At 41.8% G+C, this 22928-nt stretch overlaps 1 protein-coding gene across 5 annotated transcripts in view; it reads right to left on the reverse strand.

Annotated features, from left to right (window-relative positions):
- Positions 1-22928, reverse strand: part of REPS2 (RALBP1 associated Eps domain containing 2) — a 103595-nt gene that overhangs the window by 50954 nt on the left and 29713 nt on the right. For 4 of the 5 annotated variants that reach the window (XM_037377281.1, XM_037377282.1, XM_037377280.1 and 1 more), the window contains exons 2-9: positions 16323-16446; positions 13973-14121; positions 12361-12484; positions 9479-9576; positions 7562-7700; positions 5684-5747; positions 3858-4000; positions 853-947 (exon numbers count right to left, since the gene is read on the reverse strand). In XM_037377281.1, coding sequence (XP_037233178.1) covers positions 853-947; positions 3858-4000; positions 5684-5747; positions 7562-7700; positions 9479-9576; positions 12361-12484; positions 13973-14121; positions 16323-16446 — 936 coding nt within the window. The remainder of the gene's footprint in view (positions 1-852; positions 948-3857; positions 4001-5683; positions 5748-7561; positions 7701-9478; positions 9577-12360; positions 12485-13972; positions 14122-16322; positions 16447-22928) is intronic. The other variant, XM_037377283.1, reaches the window with a different exon arrangement.

Raw genomic sequence — 22928 nt, forward strand, 5'->3', positions numbered from 1 at the left:
TCAGTGATGAACTCTTAATTTAGTTTTGCTTGCAACAGTCTTCCATTAGAAGGCTGGTATCTGTTGTGATATTGCTACAAGGGATCTCCATTCTTCCCTTACTCTTCCCCACTCCTTACAATTACTACGTAGACCCTTATATAGTAGTTCCTTCACTATGAAAATGATGGATATTAAAAGGGAGACTGAAATCATTTAGAACAGAACTATGAATGTCCATACTGTAAAAAAATAGGATGGTTTCAGCCTGCAAAGAAGCGAAGTACAAGGAATCAGGACAAGCCAAGACATTTTTCTTCTCATCATCAAAACTGGGGAGTGAGTGTGGAAATGGAGCACTGTAAATGGAAGCAACACTCAAGAACTATGTGATCAGGAGTGCCTGACCAGAACAAAGTCTGCGCCTGAAGCCTCACATTTTCAACCAATTCAGATTCAGGAGGTTTTTCACCCGAGCGCTGTCCTTGTCCCACAGTGCCCCTCCTGCAGCCCGGGCTCTGCCCTCATCCCTGGCTCCCAGTGCCAGAGGGTCACGCACAGCCCTGCAGGACATGAACAGGTAAGATGCATTTCTCTGTGGACTCCCAACATCGCACAAGGCTCGAGTCCCTCGATGACTACTGTGAGCTCTGTTATGTGGGAATATCTTTTGAGAAGCCTGTCAGCCCTTTCCACACACCGAAGAAACTGCTGAGAGAGGGGTCTGAGATGGCTTAACAGGAAGCTTAGAGACTCATAATGTCCTCTCAGAGACTCGCAGTTCTGCTGCTGCACATCCCACAGTCACTGTGAAGCTGCCCTGTTCCTCTGCACCCTGCAAGGTGACTGCCCTCCCCGCTTACACCTTCTCACCTCCGTCCGATTGAAGTCCCGAGTCTGCTGACCACCTGGCAATGGCTCAGAATATGAATCAAACAGTGTGCAGTCATGCATGGGCTTCAAAGAAGCTGTAGGGGAAAGAGAGAAAGGGGAAAAAACCCAAAACAAAAAAAGACACATGCAAAGTCTTATGATTAATAAGTAATTCTTAAAAACCTGTTCCAGCATCACTTTGTTCTTCACTTCGACCTATCAGGACTGATCTGTAAGCCATGGATGACAAACATCACAACAAAAATCTTTCAATCTCGTATGCTGAATAAGTCAATGTCATGAAAAGGATACTATGTTTAATTTTTGTTGTAGAAATAATTGTGAAATTTGGGAGAAGTTATTCTTAGTAAACATTAACTGCCAACCAACCACCATTTATCTGCATTTTTACTCCCCACAGTCCAGTATGAACTTAGTTGGCCTTATAGCTTATATCTTACCGTCTTAGGAAGGTTGAAGGTACTTACCAAACCTTCAACTCCAATTTTTGGCATTTTGAATACTAAAAGTATAGTAGAATCTACCATTATACACTGAAATTGAAAGGCAGAAAAAAGCCAGGACACTGAACAAGCACAGTAGATGCTACAGTATATACCATCTGTAGTTAAACAGCATTGAGAGCTGGGGATGGGGGGTGTGGGGGGTAGCAGCAGCAGGGGGATGGGGCAGCAAGGAAAGGAAAAAAAAATTCAGCTCTAACTTCTCACAGAATATTCACAAGAACCTCATTTCTACTCCACAAGCTAAGGTCCTTCTGCTGATACAACTCTGGCATTAGTTCCTCCGAGATAAATCTGTCTTAATAGCTGGAAAACAGCTTTTCTTGAAGATCCATATATTGAAAGGCCAGAACAACAGCTTTCACATCAAATTCCTAGTTTCTGGCTAGCATCTAGTTTATCTGTATAAATTAAGCTGTGGCAAATCTGTCTTAATTTACAATACAGTGGGTTACATACAGGGCAAATAGCTTTACAGATTCTGTAAATCAGTTTTAATAATAACTTTCAGAAGAGAAGGTGGTGGGTCAAACTGTCAATGGAGCTGTGCCAGGACAGGATTTGAACCTGCACTTGTAGTTTACAGAAAAAGCCATAAAACCAGCAAAGTTAATTCATTCTTAAATGGTCTGTCTTATGCTCCAAGTCACTTTATTTGAAGCTTTAACACTCTTATCAAATGCAAATATTTCACTTGAACCAGATTCTGCCTCATTCTGAAACTAATATAACAACCCAATGAAAACCAGTTTCCAGTATTCTTCACCAGGTTACTAACAATCTCACCCCCACCCTCCCCCCCCCCAAAAAAAAAAAAATAATCTAAGTTGCACAGAAATCAAATTATGAAAACATGAAAACAAGAAGTTTCTCTTGAAAATTTCTTTTGCCATTTTAGGTAAATGTATGAGGCACTTGCTTACTTATCAATGCTTGTTTCAGAAGTTGATACAATCAGGGCTCTATGCTTTCTTGTGATTCACAGTGTTACAATGAGATGTTCTGCCTTTTATTCATGCAAGTCTTTCAAAAGATTTCTGAATCCTGACTAGGTGGCAGAATGAGCAGGAGACATTTTCAGACCCTCAAGCTAATCAGAATTACCATATTAGCCGAAGTATTTAGAATGCCCATAATGAACAATTAGTCCTTTCACCTTCTGCACATAGATCAGCTTGAAATGCTTGGTTGCGTGCAACACCATGAAGCAATAATAATCTATGAAAATGGTACAGACCCTAGTGCTGAAAGGGACAAGTCAGGGAAACAAAGGACTACCAGGGAACAACTACAGCTTAGCGTGCTCTTCCTCCCGTTGACACAATGATTCCCTACTACTAGATAGTTATTTCCATTGCCATTTTACCCAAAAAGGCTTAACGTGATGATAAACCAACAAGAACCTGCATGGAGGAGCTTACAAGCTAATTTATCATGAGAACAGGACTGAGAGTAGCAAAAAAAAGTGGTGGTCCTGGAGGGAAAAGGGTAGTTGTAATTATGACAAGGGAAGTAATTAGAGAGACTAGAAGTGATAAAGACTTGGAAGCGCAGGTTTTACAGTAGCTTTTCGCTTTGGATATGAAGACAGTGGATTATAAGGAACATGACTCCATCAGAGTCATCACCATCCTACAGGGTGAACATTTAATTTTCCTAACTGCAGCTTGATTTGCTCTTTTCCTGTCTCTTAATATATTCAGTGTCATCAAATTTAATGGAGATTTTATTAGGTCTTAAATATTATCCCTTAGCACTGTAATTATCATCTGTGATTAATCCTTCTTGCCCTAGAAAGTCATGCACATTTTTTAGATGGAACAGTATATTTTTCAGTGTTCATTTATAATTAAGAGAGACATAATTGAAGAGGACAAATGAAAAGGCGGGTCGCTCACTGCACATTGTTACTGAGGTATGTTATATTTTGTATTAATTCACCCTTGTGCTACACAAACTGTTGTAATCCCCCTACGATTACTGCAAATTACTTACAGAAGAATCTGTGGATTACACAAAATTAATTACAAAAAATTTAACCTTTGAAACAAATATATAACCATAGTAAGTTCTAAAGCAGGCCAGTAGTATTTTCAACACATCTTCAAGAGACAGATATTTGAGGGGAAAAAAATCATCAAAATTGTTGAAAGCCATGCAAATCTTGTTGGATTATCTTTGCTACAGGTAATTGTCTACCGCTTTAGCTATGGCGACACCTGAAGCACACTAGAGCAGAGGCAGACATTGAGGCAGGTAACCCTTCCACTTTGCATCGCTATTTTGTGCTTTTCTACATTCCTTCTTCAGCAATTGCCTCGTAAGCACAATTAAAAATGCGGACATTAAAAAGCAACTGGAGAGCCATTACACAGTGTAGAACCCCATCCTACCTGCAGGATGGAGAAATGAAACCGTTCTTACACCCACGCTGGGTTCCTGTGGTGGCTACAGGAACACGACCGGCCGCAGGGACATTACCTGTCTGAAGGTACTCGGGCAGCAGTGTCTCTGGCAGTGTCTCAGGCAGCTGGTAACCATTCTTCCTCGCAACCACAAGGTGGAAAGCAGCACAAAACTCCGCGAGTGTCAGCGCCCCGTCACAATCCACATCACTCAGCTCCCTGCAAGTACAACAGGCACGTGTTTTCCAAGCCATTACCTCAGGGAAACATAGGTGTGCCATCACGGAGGAGACAGAAATGCAACTGTGGTAAGGGATATTTTAACACAAGACAAGCACCTCTCACTTGCACTCAATCCTAACTTGTACATTTGTCTCGAGGAAGATGTAGTAAGCTGCTTTTCCAATACTGACTTTCCATTTTCTTTCTAATAAAGTACACTTTTTGTTAATACATCATACCATACGCCACAATGGTATGCATGTATTACAACATGAAATACATATCCCATACTTCCAAGGGGGAAATTAACTTTCCGATGGTTGGAAACACTTTTGGCCAGTCCATGCAGGATCTTAAACCAGTTCAAGCAGACAGAGTTAAAAATGGACTTCAGCAACAGTTACATAGCCCCATCAAATATCTCAAGAAAAGAGCTAAATTAATGCTCTTGACCAGTTTCAATGTTATTAGTAACTTCACTAATGCTGTTTTAATTCTAGGATGCTTCTCAAACACTAAACTTGGACCTCAGAAATTAAAAAATTCCATTTTATAAATTAACTCTTTGTAAGAATTGAGTAGTATTTTATCACCAGCACACGGACTAGAACAAATGAACATATAACCTCCTACTCTTTGAAAGTAATGAGCATTTTTCAAGCTTTTGAGGTTATAGTGACAAAGACTGAAACATCCCGTGCATTTAACACAGCAACACAACTTGATAAATTGTATCATCACAAAATTATAATTATCTGAAAGGAATACTTCAAGTTTTGCTCAGAGAACAACTTGTATCATCAATAGAAATAAAATGTGTTAACATATTGGGTTAATCCATTCTTCTTAAGTAATCTTCAATTCCAATATTCACTTCCGCCAACACTATGCTTCTTCATTTTTGGTGGTGTTTTTTTTTTTTATTTTCACAACTGACAATCCACTCTGAAAAGATTCCGGACATATTCTTTGACCCTGACAGATGTTTAGGCTCTTGCAAGCTTCTTCTTTTAATCTCTCTTCATGAAAGCATATATAAAGTAAAATCTCTATCATCATTTCTGATAAACATTTTAAAAACTCTTTGTTCTTCCTGTCTGAGATGCAAGGAAGACACTGAATTACAAAACACCACATCATTTATGAAAATATAATAGAATCCTCGTCAGATTTTACCACGTACAGTTCCATCCATAAACATTTCTAAATAAGCTCATTAAAAGTAAGTGTACTGGCTCATCAGAAAAGCACTGATCAATTATGTAGTTGTACTTACTAAAAATTAGGCATTAGTTAGGTCTCCTCTGACAAAACACAGCCAAAAACATATAACCAACGACACATCTAAAACATTCCAGAGGTGCTTCTCTTCTGTGTCATTTCATGAAAAATGTCAGTTCGTTGACCTAGTAATAACGCTGCTTACAACATACTGAAGAAAGCTCTCAGTATATCGCTGTTCAAGCCTTCCCAGCCCTGCTGAGTAGGTGAACGTCTCTCCAGAAAACAAGTGTGTCAGGAAGATCAATGAGCACCCTGCCGCTCAGGCCTGGAAGTGATCCTGGCAGTAAGAGCAATAATTATAATTGAAAACAGTTTTCAAAATTTAACAAGAACTCTTGAATTAAGCATCTTTTAAAAAAACAGGATACACATCCCCAACACTATTACAGTACTTACCAGATGTGAGAAAGCTCTGGGATGGGCAGCTTTGATTTTGTGAAGAAATTCTTTGCCACAGAACCTGTTGGGAAACCGTGCCTTATCAACTTTTGGAAATAAATTCTCCAATTATTTACCTTTGGCCAGGGCTGCCATGCCAGAAACAGCTGGTTACTCTGCGTCCAAGAGATGCTCAGATTAACTGGATTCTGATATAGCTGTTGGACCATTTGTCTTTTGCTGAGTAAGTGACAAAAGCAGACAGAGCTGTAGATCCCATTTCCCCATTCCCTCCATACGGGAAAAATAAATTAAGGAAAACACACTTTAGTACTAGTAACTCTAAGCAGCATAACGAGTACATCACCAATGATGAATTAACAGACACAATAGGCTCTGCTTCACCCAGAAGCCATGTATCTGGCTGCTCTCCCAAGATGTTGCTTTAACCATGACGTTTCCCTGCAGTGACTCAAATTTTATGGGAAAAAAAAGAAGAAACAAAAAAAAAAAAAACCCACAAAAAAACCCCCACCAACCTGGAGATTCAGATAGCACGTAGCTGTTCTCCTGCTACAGACATCCACACTCACCCCCTGCCACTGTCACTGGGGCAGATCCAAGACTCACCTAGTGCAGCATGTCCTGTCCAACACTACATGCCAAGAAGGAGCATGTGACCATGACAAAGCCACGTAATAACAATGTAACTCCAGAGTACCCCCAACTTCTGACCACCTGCGATTCAGGAACTTTCTCAACCCAACGGTAGCACTTAAATGTTCAGTAACTTCCAACAGATTTTTCAGTCACACATTTCTCAAATAACTTCTTAACCTGGACAAACCTCTAGCATCTGTATCGGCCTGCAGCAAGGATTTCTACAGCTTAATTATTTTAGGATGTTGTGGAAGCTCAAATTTAACATTTATAAATATTAATTCTGGATATGCAAGGACTGCCTGAGAACCTTGTTCAACATAAAGGAAAATGCATAACTACCCGAGAGGCTGTGTACGTGTATATATATGCATGCACAGTTACAGACATGTATAAGTCCATGAGGAAATAAAATGTTGTTGAACAACCACTTTCTCTTTCAAGCAAATTATATAAAGGAGACTTAACTGAGGCAAAGAACTGGTGAAGCACTAATTTCCTTCAGCAGCAGGCAATTCATTTAAAGTGGCTGGATCCAAGCCTCCTGAGCCCCAGTAATATAGCAGGGCTTAGTGAAACAACCCCAGTTTAAAATTTGTGATGTTTTCCATGCCAGCCCAACTGTGTGTACCTGCAGTGACTCCTCCCATGAGCAGCCTGATTCTCCTATTCAGGATGGAAATGCAACCTCAATACGCTGTTAATAATACTTTGATCATGCGCGTGCTCTCCAGGATTTGCTTTTAATCGCCTAAAGATCAGAATCTCAGTGTCTCAGAGCCATAAGCACTCAGGCTTGACCACAGAGGACAGTTAACTGAATGCTTCACTTTCATCATATGTACACTGCCACATTTCTGCTGGGAAAGCAAACACAACGCCTAAAGTTTTTTTCAGCTCAATATACACTGCAGGTGTGTGATCCACAAATACTGCTGGTCAAATACACAGCACCCATTTTAAGTCTTACTGAATCACCAACACTTCTTCCTCAGATGTAATTATTTTTCTAAAATCAGAGTATTTAGGAAAATATAGAAAAAATATAGAAAAAAGCATAACGGACATAGTATTGGTTTGCTCTTTGAGTTTTCTGCCTTTAAAATGAAATCACAATCAACTCTTTCTCATAAATTCACTCCAGAGAGAAAAAATGAGTTAGTTTATCTACTCAACATTTCTGAACCCTCAGCCTGGTCCCTCTACCCAAGATGCATGGTGTTTGGTAAAAATTACCTGAAATAAAGGAGTTCAGGTCAGGCTGCAGGGACCTGAACTGGTTGATGTAGTAGTCTCGTTGCTCCTCTGTTATTCTCCAAGGGTCATCCGAGTAGCGGGTGCCGCTGTCCTGCTGCTCCCGCTCTGCTGAAAGAGACTGAAGAGAGGGACAGTGGCACCAGCCGCAGCGGGGGCCCAGAAAGGCACTGGCAAGCTCAAGAAACCAGATTCACTCTCTTCTATTAGCAGACACATACTTTAAAAATACAAGAAGCAGTAACGGCCACACTGATTACCATCCCACTACTTATCTGTTAAAGCTCAGGCTAGTACTAGGTGCCTTCACCCAGGCAATTAAAGGAAGTTTTACAGGAGCAAAGCTAAAAGGAAATCTTACTACTGCTGACTGCGAAAAGGAAAGTCCAAGTCGTATTTTATCACCTCTGGATTCATTCTGGGGGTTCGTTTTGCCTGTCATGCATTACAACCCTGAACTGCATACTGCACACCTGAAAGGGATGGAACCAACAAAGGACCAACAGCTGTATTTATGCAGTACCGTGCATGAAAATTCAGCACTGCTAAGAAACTACATGCTTAGTCTAGGAGTGGTGCTGTTAACTACAGAGTTACACCACTTCTGGACCCTCCGCTCACCCAGGTAACAGCACACACTATGCCAAGCCAGGGAGACATACAAACCCCTGGAGACCTTCTCAACCTTCTGTCACTTCCTACAGCTTAGGTAAAAATCCTACTTTGGGAAAAAGAGTATTCTTGAAGAGAAGGACATTTTATCAATTTATGTCTTTGCTTTCTGACGGACTTGTTTAAGGGAGGTCTGTACGTTCCACAGGTGGGGGGGGGGGTGGGGGGGGGGGGGGGGGGGGTGGGGGCCGGTGTCAGCACAATTAGTGTTTTTGTCAAACTGGAATGACTTAGTAATCAAGATTTAGGCCTGGATGACAGCACTCTTAAAGAGAGAGAGCAAGAATGAACAGCAAACCAGGCTCCAGCCAGCTCTGAAACCCTTTCTCTGACATAACTTTACACTTCCTAAGAATCAAATGCAAAACAGTGGTTCTGAAATACATCAAAAGATCCCCAGAACAGGTAACATCATAAGGCTGTAAATTGATGTTCATTTCAAAGTGCTGCATAAATGCAACCCATTTCATTTCAAGTTAGCACAAATTATGTGACACTACCTGTAGATGTTTTCCTGAGGCTCAGGTGGCATTTTGTTATGTGTGTGGTTGCTAAGCACTCAGGAAAAGGTAGAGTCTCCGATTCTTACTTATTTAGCAAAAGCTCTCCCTTAGGAGAGCTTTGCCCTTCCTTAGGGCAAACTACTTGTTTGCATAATAAATACACAGCAGGCATACTGGAACATAGGAAAGATCTGCTTTTGCAAACCAGCAGGAAAACATAGGACCCATCACACAAAAGCAAACAAATGCCCAGAAATTCATTCATTCTGTTTGAGATGCAATTTAACCAATTGGGGTGAAAAAAAATACACAGAATATTAGGCCACTAATTCTGTACATGTGTTATCGACAGCATTCTAAATCAAGCAAGAATCCCTGTGAAACCTCATATATTTTAAAATAAAAATGTTTTACTAGGGTAACCTGAATACTTATTTTATTTTTTTTACTTTCAAACTGAAGATTATCAGTCTAGTTTTGCTATCTATGCTATTAGATTGAGAAATTTAATTAATTGTATTATTTGTTTTAATATTTCCTTCCCATCAGCTTTTTTTTTTCTTTTACATACGCTAAAAATGCATGCTTCAGCCTCTAATCTAAAAACACCATGGAGAACCCTATTTTTGAAGTGAGAATTCTTCTTCCTTCCCCACCCACCCTTTTTTTTAATGTCTATTATTTTCTTAGTAGTACTACCGAAGAAAAACATGCAATGCGTTACCCGATTAGGAGTTGAACAGGTCAGTGCAGGTTTGGCTCCATAATTCCCTGATGATGGTCCATCTTGCTGGTGAGTTGAGTGTCTGACTTCATAAGGAGCTACAGGCATTTAAAATAAAGCATATAAATGGAAGGATAATCAAAGAGTTTCTACTAGGCTAAAGGAAATCATTAAATACCACAAGGGTCAAGAATCTAGCTTGTGAACCTAGTATCACAGTATCAATGTCCATTTTGTCTTCTGCAACAAAATTTCAGTCACATACTTGTCTCTCACATCATTCTTCAGACATTACTGATAGTCATATCAGTAGATAGAAACTGTCAGTTATATATTACTAGGTAACAGAAATCATTGTTCATCATGTTGAAATATATATTTATATAGCCTGTTTATATGTTTATACATTTTATATACTTAGTCATATATAGCACATGAATGCATTATAAACAAGAAGAAATAATTCAACTGAGCTGCAAAAAATATGCTTTGACAATCTATCCAATAGTAAAACACTAACTTTCCATATACTCTTCTTCCCCCTTCCCCAGTTTTCAAAATATATGACTCACCACTTTGCATTATTTGGAGTAAAGTTAGTAAAGAAAAGTAACAATTACTTCTTTTTCTGCTAAAGTCAGTCACTTATGTTCCACTCCAGCAAACATAGCTAGCAGTGACATAACAGCACCTTTAGAAACAATGTTTTAAAAATAGGTCAAACATGCAAACAAAAGGCAACTCGCAGACCCTTACAGAGCTGAGAACTTCTGCTGCCAGGCGATTTCAAATTTACCATTACAAAGACAGAACTTAAAAGACTTTTGACAAAAAATGAGACCAAGAAACATAAAAATTTTGAGCTCAGGAAGACCTTAAAAATTATACTCCTAACCCCCTTGCTTTCTTAAGTGATCTAATCCTGTATTAGTATTTATTTTTATGTCTGTACAAGTAACCTCCAATTTCAGGGGGAAAAAACACGAACGCCCTTAGAGAGATTTAAGTACAAGGCCACACTGCTGTGTGTTTGCTAGGAACAAATATCTTCTAAAACTATCAAGAAAAGCAGTACATAGTCACTGCTGCAGTGCAAAGCACTGCCCTTGAAGACACAATGCCCAGTTTCAGGGTCGGCCTGGCAGCACAGAACAGCCCACCCAGCCCAGCACCGTGTCACCAGCACCTCTTGCACATACACTAACACAATGGCTTTCAGACCTAACCTTTCCAGTCCTCTTCAGAAAACTGGAAGGGTCCTAATTCTAAAGGCCAGGGAGAACCAGTAGGTCACCTAGCCTGGCACTCGGTACGGCATGGGCCAGAAAACGTTACCCGCTTCAGCCGCTGAGAACACATTCAGCTGAATAACCAGTGGGATTAGATTAGGAGAAAATCCTTTCCTGGAAAATAGGAGAAATTCCCTTTCCAGAAAATAACCATAGTGTTCTATACCTCTAGGATTTTAACACCTTAAAAATTCAAGCAGTTGAGTAACTCATTTTAGAAAAAGTTAACAGCTGGATCGGACACTGCTGCCTCTACTCTGCACAGCTGCTAACTTCATGAGAAATTTCACTGAAGTTATGTATGCAACCACATTCAGAGGGGAAAAAACCCCCCACCCAACACACAAAACAAAAACAACACCCAAAATACCTGCCCCATAACATTGACAGATCTGGGACTGGGTCCCAGAAAACAGCAGAGTGCACGACAGATAACACTGTCAGCTGCTCCTGATGGATGCCTCCTGCCTGGCTCTCCAGGGTGTAGGCTATCTGCCACACGTCTTCCTCACTGGAGCAGAACACATGTTGTAGCAGAAGACAACTTTGCCAGTGTTATTTCTTTCAGAAGTCAACCATCACTGTTTTGATCAGTTATGCCAAAGGTGGGGTGGGAAAAAAAAAAAAAATCCCATCGCTGAACAAACAGCAGTTTACCTAACCAGCAAATGAATGCCCGTGACTCAGTACTGGCACAATTTTCACACAGAGACCACTTTACAGTGTTGAACACATTCTTATTATGGCTGTACTGTTTCAAAATGTCATAATAGCTCTGTTTTTTCACTCATTTGTAAACAAGGACAACAGCTAAAGGACTAGCACAGTCCACTCCTCACTCACTGTAAACACACTAGCTGAAAGCAGGAGGGATGATGGAGGGATGGTACATACCAACGCCTACCATTGCCATCATCCTGGTCACCAGATGTTGCAATTAGGAGAGCACAGACACCTTACTATTAACAGGAGCTTGTAAAGCCTTAATAAAACAGGTTTCTGCCCCACTACCCACTTACTAAAATTAGAATGTTTTGCCACCTACTCTAATACCACAGATGTCAAGGTGAGAGCATCTATGCAGGGCCTTATTTTTGCCTGTTTTGCTTAAGTTACATTGTCGGACTGTTTTTATATTCATGTCCCATTGTCATCTCTGTTACAAAACCAGAGAGATCATTATTCTTTCCTGCAAAGGAAGGTTCACTGCTGATCTGAAAATTAATAGAGCAGCTACTGAAATCAGAAGCGGGCTTTTCTTTGCCTCTAATGAAACCAAAAGCATCACGTACTCTGAAAACACTCACAAACACCTGCCACTAGGACATACTGCACATAGTCTTGTCAGAGATTAGGTATTTGCATTTATCTGTGAGCAGTGACATACAAATCTAACTAATTTACCAGAAAGCAAACAGGAAGATAGGCCTGAACAATCAAAATAAGTTGATTGAGTCATTTTCTAAAACACAGGTCTAATTAAGTTTTAAAATCATTAGGCTGATTGCCAATTGCATTTGAAATATGGATGCTTCTGAGAAAGGAAAAATAAAAGAATTTAATATAATGTGCATATCCCAATTTTTATCTTACCTCCATGCTGCTGCTCCAGCCCACTTCTTGATTTACCATATCCATAACTTGGGGGTATTCTCTGGTAAGTAGATGGAGAAGCAGGAGGTGAGCAGATAGGAGACATTGGAGGAGACTTGGGCTCCTATTTCAAAAACACACAAACACAAAATGCAACTCTGAGACAAAAAAAACACCAAGTAATCCTGCACAGTGATCCGAACGAATACAGCACAACAGGTAAAGAGGCAGCAAACACTGCAGCTCCCTCAGGCCCTTTATTTCCAGGAAAAGGCTCCTTAAAAAAAACAAAAGACAGAATTTGGCACAGAGCCTTCTAGGGGTAAAGCATAGCAACGCCATTGCAAAGCTTTACAATGAACAGTGTAAAATATTTTACTTCCAAAGATGCCTGAAGAAGCATATGTAGAAGGCTTAATGTGAGTGGGTATCTATGAATTTACTTAACACATTTAGTGTGAGTGCATTTTGTGGGAGAGCATTTTTCCTATTAAAAAAAAACTTTTAAAATAAATCTCTGAATCAGTATTTTAAGCACTCTGTGGATCTGTAGGTGTTACTGGGTAACCTAAAGCTTTCTCTTTGCCTTGACTTACAGAGATAGTTTAAGAGGAGGATGTGATCCCGAAACAGTTTACTGAATGAAAAGGAAAATACCGCACAACACAGGTAACCTAGACTGAGCCAGGGGTTTGAGGGCAGCATTCCGCTTTAGTGTCAGTACACACAGGCAGACATGCTGCCCTTCCCCATCCTGCAATTCCACCTGTGTATCTTGTCATCAGCTCACTCCTGCTGGCTGACCTCAGGCTGGGAATGTGGTTACTCATGACAGCACCGTGGTGCGATACATGATACACGTGTGCATGCGTTAGGGGAAGATAAAGAACCTGCCACCAGGCACTTACAGCATGACTGATACAGTACCAGAGGAGAAGGTGTCAGGCCTGGGGAAAATAATGCAAATGAAGGCTGAGCTGTGAAGCTGGTTGTATCTGGGTAGGTGCTCCCAACTCTCCTAAACACAGGTGATGCAAATCTCTCAGACAGATTTACTAAATCATCAACTCAAAACAACGGATGCTGGGACAATGTTTCACTGAGGACGGAAGAAAAGCAGATCTCTTCTGGACTACTCCTGCGGAAGATTAGAATGGAAAAAAACAAAAAACTGGTGGCCTTACCCTACCCAGAAATACTGACTTGTGATTCAACACCTTTTCTCCAACTGAATATTCCTGTAGTGACTAAGGATCATTCCGGCCATGAGAAATCGCTTGCTTTCCTGTTCTATTTGCCACCTCTCTCCTAGTCCTCTCCAAGAAACAGTGCTGGACTGTGTAGGAGGACAACACCGAAAGAAATTGTACCAAATATTACAGGGCTGACAGATTTATACAAGCTCATATAAAGAAATTCCCTTCAGGGATGCAACTGGGATGCATCAAAATCAGAGCACAGCCCCAGTGGGGAGTATCTGCATGCCAGGAGTTCATCTCCTGTCTAGTACTGCAAAACTGAGTAAGCCCATGTGAGTGTAATCATTTACAGGAATGGACCCAAAAGGAGGATGCATAACAACATACTGGCCTGAAGGAGACAAGCCTGTTACCTGTTTGTCCCCTTCATCTGTTCTTTTGTAGGAATTTTTTTCCACAGTTGCATGTGGAACCTGAAATTTAACTCCATGGAGTTCTGCTGGAGTTCCGTAACGTACTTCACTGTCATTTTTCAGCGCCATAAACCGTGGCAGAGGCAATTCTTCATTAAAAGAGAGAAAAATTCAGTTGAGGCTACAGAACATTAAAAGTACTTTAAGCAGTATCGTCTTGTAAAACCAATGAAAAGTTTATTTATTTAAAAGACTACTATTTGTATTTTGTAGTGTTTATAGTTGTGGGACTCCTGTGATTATTTTATGTCTTAATAAAAATGTGACTGTTAGACAAAGCTGCATTCACTAGCTTCATACACAATCTCCCCACGCAAAAAAATAAGCCTTGTGCACGTTGCTAAAGAAAGCGGCAAACTCATTTCCTGTCAAGACGTTGCCCATAATGAAAAGAATAGCTTCCCACAGAAACTGTGGAACTGATGAATTAATCAGGATCACTTCATCCTCGATGCTGCCATCATAAAGGGAACAAATTACAAATGGGAGGGTTCAGACACCACACCAAGGCCTGGTGGGACAACTGCCTCAAGAAGTCCCATGTCATGTCTGCTCTGCAGAGCAGAAGAGCGACACTTCGTCACGCTAAGACAATTCACAATTATTTTGAAGAAACACCATTTATTTTTGTGCAGTCACCCTGAAATTAATTAAAATTAACAGAAAGCTGAAAACCCAGCAAAGCCATACATCGCCTTGGTATATCAGTTACACCTATAGCTACTACCAGGAAGAAAAAGAAATCAGCTGGAGTTTGGTACATATTACTCGCCTCACTCTAAAGGTACTCATACATTTCAAGAGAAAATGTAATTAGCACTGGAAGCGTTTCAGAAGTATGATATAAATACAAGGACTGCAAGTACCCTTCATCATTCAGATTCATGGATTTTTTGCAGATGCTGGACTTGTAAAACATACACAGTAAATCTCACTTATTTCAGGTTTCTAAATTAGTTTGTTGGATTTTGTTTGGGGGTGGGGGTTGGTTTTTTTCTCCCCAAATTAACATCCTTAAAAAGGACGACAATGCAAGAGACAGCGCACCAGCTGTCTGTAAGGAAAACAGACAAATCCAGGCTGCCTTGCTTCACCCCTGGTTTAAATTCCCCTTCCAGCAAGGCACTGAACCAAACCGTGCCAGCTGCACCTGATCCTCTCCACTTGGTTGGGAGCTCTGCACCGTGGGAGCTCAGCTCACACAGGTCTGCACACGCTCGCCAGCATGGCTCCCCACCTCGGGATGGGGCAGACCTGGGACACCCACCCCCCCACCCCCCCCGCCCTCTAATATAGGTGAGTGTTCGCATTCCATTGCCCTTAGCAGGGACAGCAGAGCAGAAGCTGTGCTGGGACCAGTGACCTGATCGCGAGGTTATGGGTACGTCCTGCCCCCTCCCTGATCTCGTGGCCAGTTGCATCGCTGCCTTCAGCAGGATGGTGGCAAGTACTCCTGCCCACAGCACAGCCTCACGGCGTGGTTCCAACGCCCACCTGGGATATGGGGGCCAAGGGTTGAAACCTGGTCAGCCTCAAGCCCTAGTGAAAAGCCATGTGTTTTGAAGCCTAAGCCCTGCTGAGGAAAAGCATGCATCACCAAGGCAAGAACAGAGGCCCTTCCATTTACTCACTATCAAGGTTTCACAGCTAAAAGGGACCTGCTTCCTCTCTTCACCACTTTAGTTTGATAAGCCTCTTTAAGGAGCATTTTTTGCCATCAAAAACGGTACATTTAATCTTACTGTCAATTCACTGGGAAGAACAAAGCTGTTTTAAATTACATCTACACATTTTCACACCTACTGATAGGAAGCATTAGGGTTTTGTCACCATTATGCATTTACTTCAGCAGGATTATTTGCTAAAACAGATGAGTGTTGCAAGCTGCCCTGCACAGAGGGACCCCTGATCTGCCCACGTTCCCCGCAACATGCCTCCACCCAGAGCAGCTATCACCCCCCACTCCGGACAGCTGTCAAGACTAGCGGCTGAAGGTGAGAGAGAAATGCATCCCCAGTACTGATCAGCTGTCATTTGTGCCATTCCTTTGGTAATGCCTTTCCAGAGGGGGATGTCATCTCAGCTTTGCCATATGTGTAATTCACTGCAATTTTCTACCTTAGAGACTTAGACTTAGAGAATGTAACATTACCTTCTACTCTCTGCTCCTCAAAACACAATCGTTTAACAGACACATTAGGAGAAAAAGTTTACCAGCACAGAGAGCTGACAAGCACTAAAGAAAGTGAGAAACAAGTGCATAGTGCTGCAAGGAAAATTTGCTACTTACCATTCTTAATGCTTTCAATCCGTACTGGGAACCCTGACTGTGCTGCTGCAATTAACTTCAAAGCAATATAAAATTGAGCAGGACCAAAATAACCCACACGCTTGGCTCCACAAACTTCTGTAATCTAAGAGAAGAGACGGGTTGTTGGTTAAATGCATTTCGCTCTTCCAGAGAATGTAAACATCTCTACATAGACAAAGAAAAATTCTTTAGAAATGCAAAATGCTTTTTGTTGTATTTAAATTTCTATTAAGCATATTTGTTTCAATTCTGGACATTGCTGTCTGATCACACTCCCCTTAGCATGTCAGAGATAGGTAGGTAGCTGCTAAGCTTTTCAGAAGCATTGCTGGTTAACACTGCTATCCTAAAACAACTTTGGGGTTTTCATACTACATATGGTTTTAACAGCAGGTGAAATGATAACTTATTAAGGTCACTGTCCAGTAAAACATTTCCACTGCAGAAGCTATGGTATTCACAGAAAACTGTACTTTAATATTAACCCTACAACAACAGTTCAGACAATTACTGTAACAAACGCAACAAGAAATACCCCATCACACCGCTTGAGCCAAACACTGTTGTGAAAAATTGACACTGTCCTACCGAAGCTTGATTTCTATACATACTTCACTGTTTGCTTCATTCAGCCACCTCTATGAAGCAAACAGCTCCACATTCCCATGCTCAGACAACAGCTAAACAAACAACAGCTGTCTGCAGGTTTTAAGCACAGGCGCCAACTTTCCCATCCCTGCAGTTCCCAGATGTTCACAAACAAACCTCAGCCGAGCACTGAGGTTAGAACAAAACCCTATTCACTCTGGACATAAAGGGAAGCCACAGATTGTTTTCCTGAAAAATACACCTAGATGAGCAATATCTCCTGGCTGGCGAGGTACACCACCCGTGTCCAGGATGACCCCAGAGCTGTGTCAGTTCTTCATGGGCAAGAGCTGCTCTCTGGAAAACCATGTCTGTGGATCGCTCCCACGCTACAACAGCATGATGGAAACTGTTTCGATGTCATGTATGAACAAATAGCGCAAATGAATATTCTATTTTTTCTAATACATTTTTATATGTATATATACACACATACACACACAGATTGGCAAAATGTCAGCTGAAACTGTTACTGAAGAGACCAATGTTTTGGAACAGTAATTCCTACAAATCAAAGACAATTATCTTCACGCAAACTTTTTCTTCTCTGGATATGGCTTCTGCTTTGAGCGAATGAGGTCTGGCTCCCTTCTCTTCCTGCAAATTCTAGAGATACATGGCTTAATTTCTTGACCACAAGACATGTCAAGCAGCTTGCTTTTCTCTTACTGCTTGATGAAAAGGGAGATGATTCTGTGTATGAGGACAGCTTCAATTAGCCAGCAGCATTTGTCAGTTCCTATCTTCTACATCATCCTTTTTTTCTGAAGTCACTCTGCCCTTTTTTTTTTTTTTTTTTTTTTTTTTTTATCCCCCCTGCCCTATCACTGGTCTTACTTCTTTCATTTACCAAGTGCTCTGTATTTCCACTGGAATGTGCCTGAGATGGACGGTGCCAAAGCATGATTAGGAATGGGAGCACGCTGGAGAGGGAGGAACAGGTGTAGGGGAACTCCTTGGAAGAGAGCCGCGCTCCATCCAGGACATGAGAAGGCACCAAATACAAGTCAGTGGATGGCACTATGCATGCATAGTGTGGCAGGGGTCTCCCCACTGCCATAGGGGGCAACACCGTCCACCGTGGGGGTCCCACTGCCCCAGCAGGTGCCCCAACAGCAGTCTACCAGGGTGCTGTGGCAGGAGCTGCCATGGCAGGTGGGTGCCCGCCGTGCTGTGGGAGCAGCGCCTGGCTGCCTGCCTGTGGCAGGGGCGTGCTGCCGCGGCAGCCCATCACTGTGCCAGCACAGCTTTAGGAGGCTGGGGAGGGAATCGGTACCACTTCTGAACTCCAAAGCAGGTTCCTTCCCCTTGTCACTGGATGCTCCTAATTCACTCGGTCCTGCTGCCCACACCTCCCACTCCTGCACGCTCCTGCCCTGCCAGCAGCCCCAGCTCTGCCCGATGCAGCAGCGCAGAGCACAGGCGGTGGGGTTTGATGCAGCACATGCAGCCATGCACCACGGCTGTGGCCAAGCTGGCTCCCCACGGGCACAACCACCCGTGCACACCAGACCCCGACAGCAGAGGGGACAATGCTGCTGTGGCAGGTAGGCAAGGAAGCCATCAGCTGGGGGCTTACTGCACGTCCCAGGCACACAAAATTAACAACCTGGGGAGAAGATGGAGAAGGGCCACAACCAAGCTGAAATTCAATCTGGGTGCACAGCCCCGGTTTGCTATGGGAGAGTTGGTTGGTTTTTTTTTTTTAAAAAAGGGCAGTGCTAAATAAGGCAGTTTGCAAAATCCAGACATCTGCCGGCACACAGGTCCTGCCATGGGGGGGTGCAGGTGATAACCCCCTGCGTGACCCACAGCCAGTGCCTGCGATGGCAGGTGCTGTGGTGCAAAAACAGCACGTAAAATCCCTGGGTGTAAAATCCCGGGGTGTATGAGCGCTCCCCTCCTGCCCCAGCACCCTGCGCTTGCTAGCACAGAGCAACAGTATTACCATGCTCTGCGTTTCCCTCTCACCAGCTGCTGGAAGGAGGAAACACCGAGCAACTGGGACTTTCACATAGGGATTTGAGATGCTATCATCTTCCTGAAAAGATACTGAGAGTTAATTTTCCATATCTTTTCTATACTTTGAAATATTAAGGTCACTGAATGTTGTAAATGTTCTGCTTGCTCCTCATACGGCAAACATGAACATTTTACTCTGATCTAGCAGATGAAAAATTTCTAGCAAGGATACACCACCTCTCAAAAATATGGTGTTATTCCTAAAGTATACTAACAGCCAACCAACCTGAAACTGTCTCTTTGTAATTTTGCTCTTTGACGGTAACGACAGAAATATATTTTGTAGGCACAAGCTTCTCTCTGTTATTTGTGCAACTAAATCCTGATCTCTTTGTTAATGGTTCAGAGCAAAAGATGCAAGCTGACAAAGCAGCCAAATTTTTTTTTACACAATTAATTGTGGGTATTCATATAGATTAATTGCAGGTACAGGCATTTAGGCTTACCAGGTTCCTTGTACAGTTAAAGGAGCAGGTACTGGGTTCCTTCCAGACAGCATTTCATACTATCTACATCAGGACCCTGATTAGAGCTGCTAACAGGTGCAGCCCCTCTCTCCAGCAACCACAGAGGTAGGTGGCAGATTAGCTTTTATCCAAAATTAATTCCTCAGAACATGCTGTCTGCTCAAATTTCCACAGCAGCTTAAACTGAATACTGCATTATTTTTTTGTTACCCTGTTTCACCTTTTTCAGGGTCAGTGCATATAGCCTCTTGATGGGCAGATTACATTTAGTGATACGCAATACTGAAATCGAGCTAGTCTGTGTGATGTACTATTAAGACTCTCCAAGATTCATCTGAATTAAAGGCATTGTATATGAAAAAAATATCGTATCACATTCAAGCTGAAACTAGGCTCTAATAAAGCAGAGAGCACTTTGGAACTAAGATATGTGAAAATATTCCCTGAAATACAGGGGAAACATCAATTCTGCTTTCATTAAACTGATATTTAAAACCAAGTTCTTTCTGTCCTTTCCTGTTGTCAGTTTGGGTTGCATTCTTTTCAGCAATCTAGCAAGGCAAGAACAGGTAATTTCTACTCATGCACTGCTAAACAGACACACATGTAAATCAAAACAACTTGCATACCTTGACATTTCAAGGGAGTTTAATACAAAACTATTGGTAATCAATTTTCATTGCATTCTTTTTAAATATTCTTCAGCAGAAAACTGTAACCCTCCAGTAACAGCCAAATATTGAAGAGAGGTTTAATGAAGAACATGTTGGAAATAATTTTTCACCGTGGCAGGTTACAGGTGCTGCTTGCCAAATCTAACCTCAGGATGACAAACGGAATTAGTCAAAAACTGATCTATTCAACGGTTTATGAGGCAAGAGTATGATGCTAAGCGAACTAAAACTGAGTTTACATGTACTGCAAGATGTAACTGCTTATATGAAACAATTTCACAGGTCATTTGCCAATTAAGGAAAAATGTTGATTTTGTACAACATGTGAAAACAAAATTTCTCAGAGCAGGATGTAAAGCTGTAGTGTCTAATCTCGTGTTTGTTCTCAGTCAGTCCTGCAACAGCATCTCCCAGTTCAATGGGACTGCAGCAGGTAGCCTTGAAACACACATTCTGTACACAAATTGCACCACCTTCCCTATCAAGCAGCCAGAAGAAGGGGAGAAAGTGCAAGATCTAGATGCCTGCACACCCTTCTGACATGCCAGAAGTTTTTCTATGGTTGTAAAAATATGCAACATTTTGGGAGGTGGAGGGTGTGGAAAACCCAACAAAAAAACTGCAAAATAATTTCCAACTCATCAACATTAAAATCTAAAATGTAGCTACAAGCTGTTTGGAAGACTGGCTGTTTTAAGTCACCATTCTCCATGCAAACTTCTAATGGAAAATCTTTACATCTTGAGATGCTGGAACACAAAACAGATTTTTGTATTTATTATCCACTCACTGCTCTGCTCTATCAGCTCACAGTGAGTGTTACTTTTGTAATTGCTCCTTGAAATCATCCCACATGAAGCAGCTTCTCCCAGCACAATCTGACATTGTTCCAGCTCTCCCCAGTTCTCTCCAAACAAGTTTCCACTGCAGTATCCAAGAGCACTGACCTTGCAAACACCCTGGGCAGGTCTAATGCAGATTGCAAAAGCTAAACTTCAGGAACTGAACATGAGCCTAGAGCTGAAGTTTCTTTTCCGTAAGTAGGAAAAGAGATAAAATCAGACACCATCTACTCCATAATCCTACAGACAGGCTGAAATGACCATCCTGCAGCCTAAAGGGAAAGGTTAACAGCTGTAAGGCAAAGGTAAAGCTGGGAGTTTCGCTTTTTCATTCAGCCATCAATGCTGCTACAGCATCCCCTATATCCAGCTGGCACACAGTTTTTGTCTGTTCTGCCCTCCTATTCCTACCTGCCACGTAGATGGTCACTGCTTGGCATCTGTGGGCAAACCCAGCCCAAAGGTGCTCAAACCTCTGTGTGGGTTGTGAGACTCTGTGAGGAACACGTATAAGCTGAATGCATATTCAACTCATTCAGAAAGCAAAAGAAAACGAGCATCACTGACTCCAATGTTAAAGCAAACTTTCTCACTGCACTTTCCATCTCAGCCCAGCCCCAGAAAGCACAGTTTTTCTACTTGTCCTTCCTCAAGCTACAATGAGGTAGGTAGAAAGATTTTCCAGTTCATCAACTGCCTCTGTGTTTTAAGGAACAATTGGAAAAGCTCCTGCCGTGAGCCGATGCACACCTTGGCCAATGCTCTCTGGAGGACAGCCAGCCGTGATCCCACAGCTTGGTCCTCAACCACAGAGCAACCCCAGGCTCCCTTTTGGATCAACCACCCTCTTGTAACAGTTTCAAAGACAAATATTTGCAGCAGCAGCTTATCAACAGCTTATCGCAAAATTGTGTCAGGTATCTGACCCACTTCACCTTTTTTTTTTTTTTTAAATTTGTGTTTACAGAGCCTTTGATCTGTTTGTTACAGACAAGTTTTGCTACATTCTTAAACAGGTATTTCTTTGTGAACAGATCATTGTTCAGATATCTGTAACACTACCTGGAGCCTGGGGCTATTTCTTCATTATTTAAAGCAAAGTAGTAACACACCCTGGATCCAGGAGGATTACTGCCTGGGAAGGCAACAGGAAGAGGAATGTTACGTGCCCAGCTGTACAGAGGAAGAGGCTCTCCTACGGCTTAGGTTCCTTAGCTCAGCTCCTTCATATCAGTGGTATTCGTGTAACTTCATTTTATCCTGTCATCCTGTCTTTTAAAAACAGGTGTTTTACCCGCTTTTTACTTTTTTAAACATCACTTGAGATGCTTACTAAAATCTAGCTATTTTGAGCAAGCAGGGTACTGACATCTATAAACCAAAAGGAATTCAGAACAGCTTAGTTTATGGAACAGAAATATACACAGTATATTTTTAAAGACCTAACTACAAAATATTCTCACAGTGTAAGCGCCGTATGATCATTGCTTCATAATAAAGAACACCATAATCTTAACTTGCAAGACAAGCTACTAATAAACTGCCAAAGCTTAGCAACCTCAGTTGACACAGCAGTAAAAGCAGCAGAGAGCAACCGCATCTGTTAGGCAAAAACCTGTCAATAGCATCATCAGGGTTTCATCAAACTGCCTCCTGGCACGACCCAGAACCACTCACGAGTGCGCCGGTGCTCCACATGTCATCACACCTCTGTGCATCTAGGGGGAAAGCATTCACCACAAAGAGAAGTAAACGCTATGCCAGCAGCTCCAAGCAGAAGATTTTATCCCAACACCAAGAACTACAAGGCTTGTGATTCAGTGCGTGCTTCCACGCACATGCACACATGGCCACAGATAGAATCACATGAAATAAACACTAAACCAATTTTCAAACAACTCTAAGTCTCACATTAAAGCTTAACGGCAGAAG

The sequence above is a fragment of the Falco rusticolus genome, chromosome 2, assembly GCF_015220075.1.
Source record: "Falco rusticolus isolate bFalRus1 chromosome 2, bFalRus1.pri, whole genome shotgun sequence".
NCBI classification, from domain to species: domain Eukaryota; kingdom Metazoa; phylum Chordata; class Aves; order Falconiformes; family Falconidae; genus Falco; species Falco rusticolus.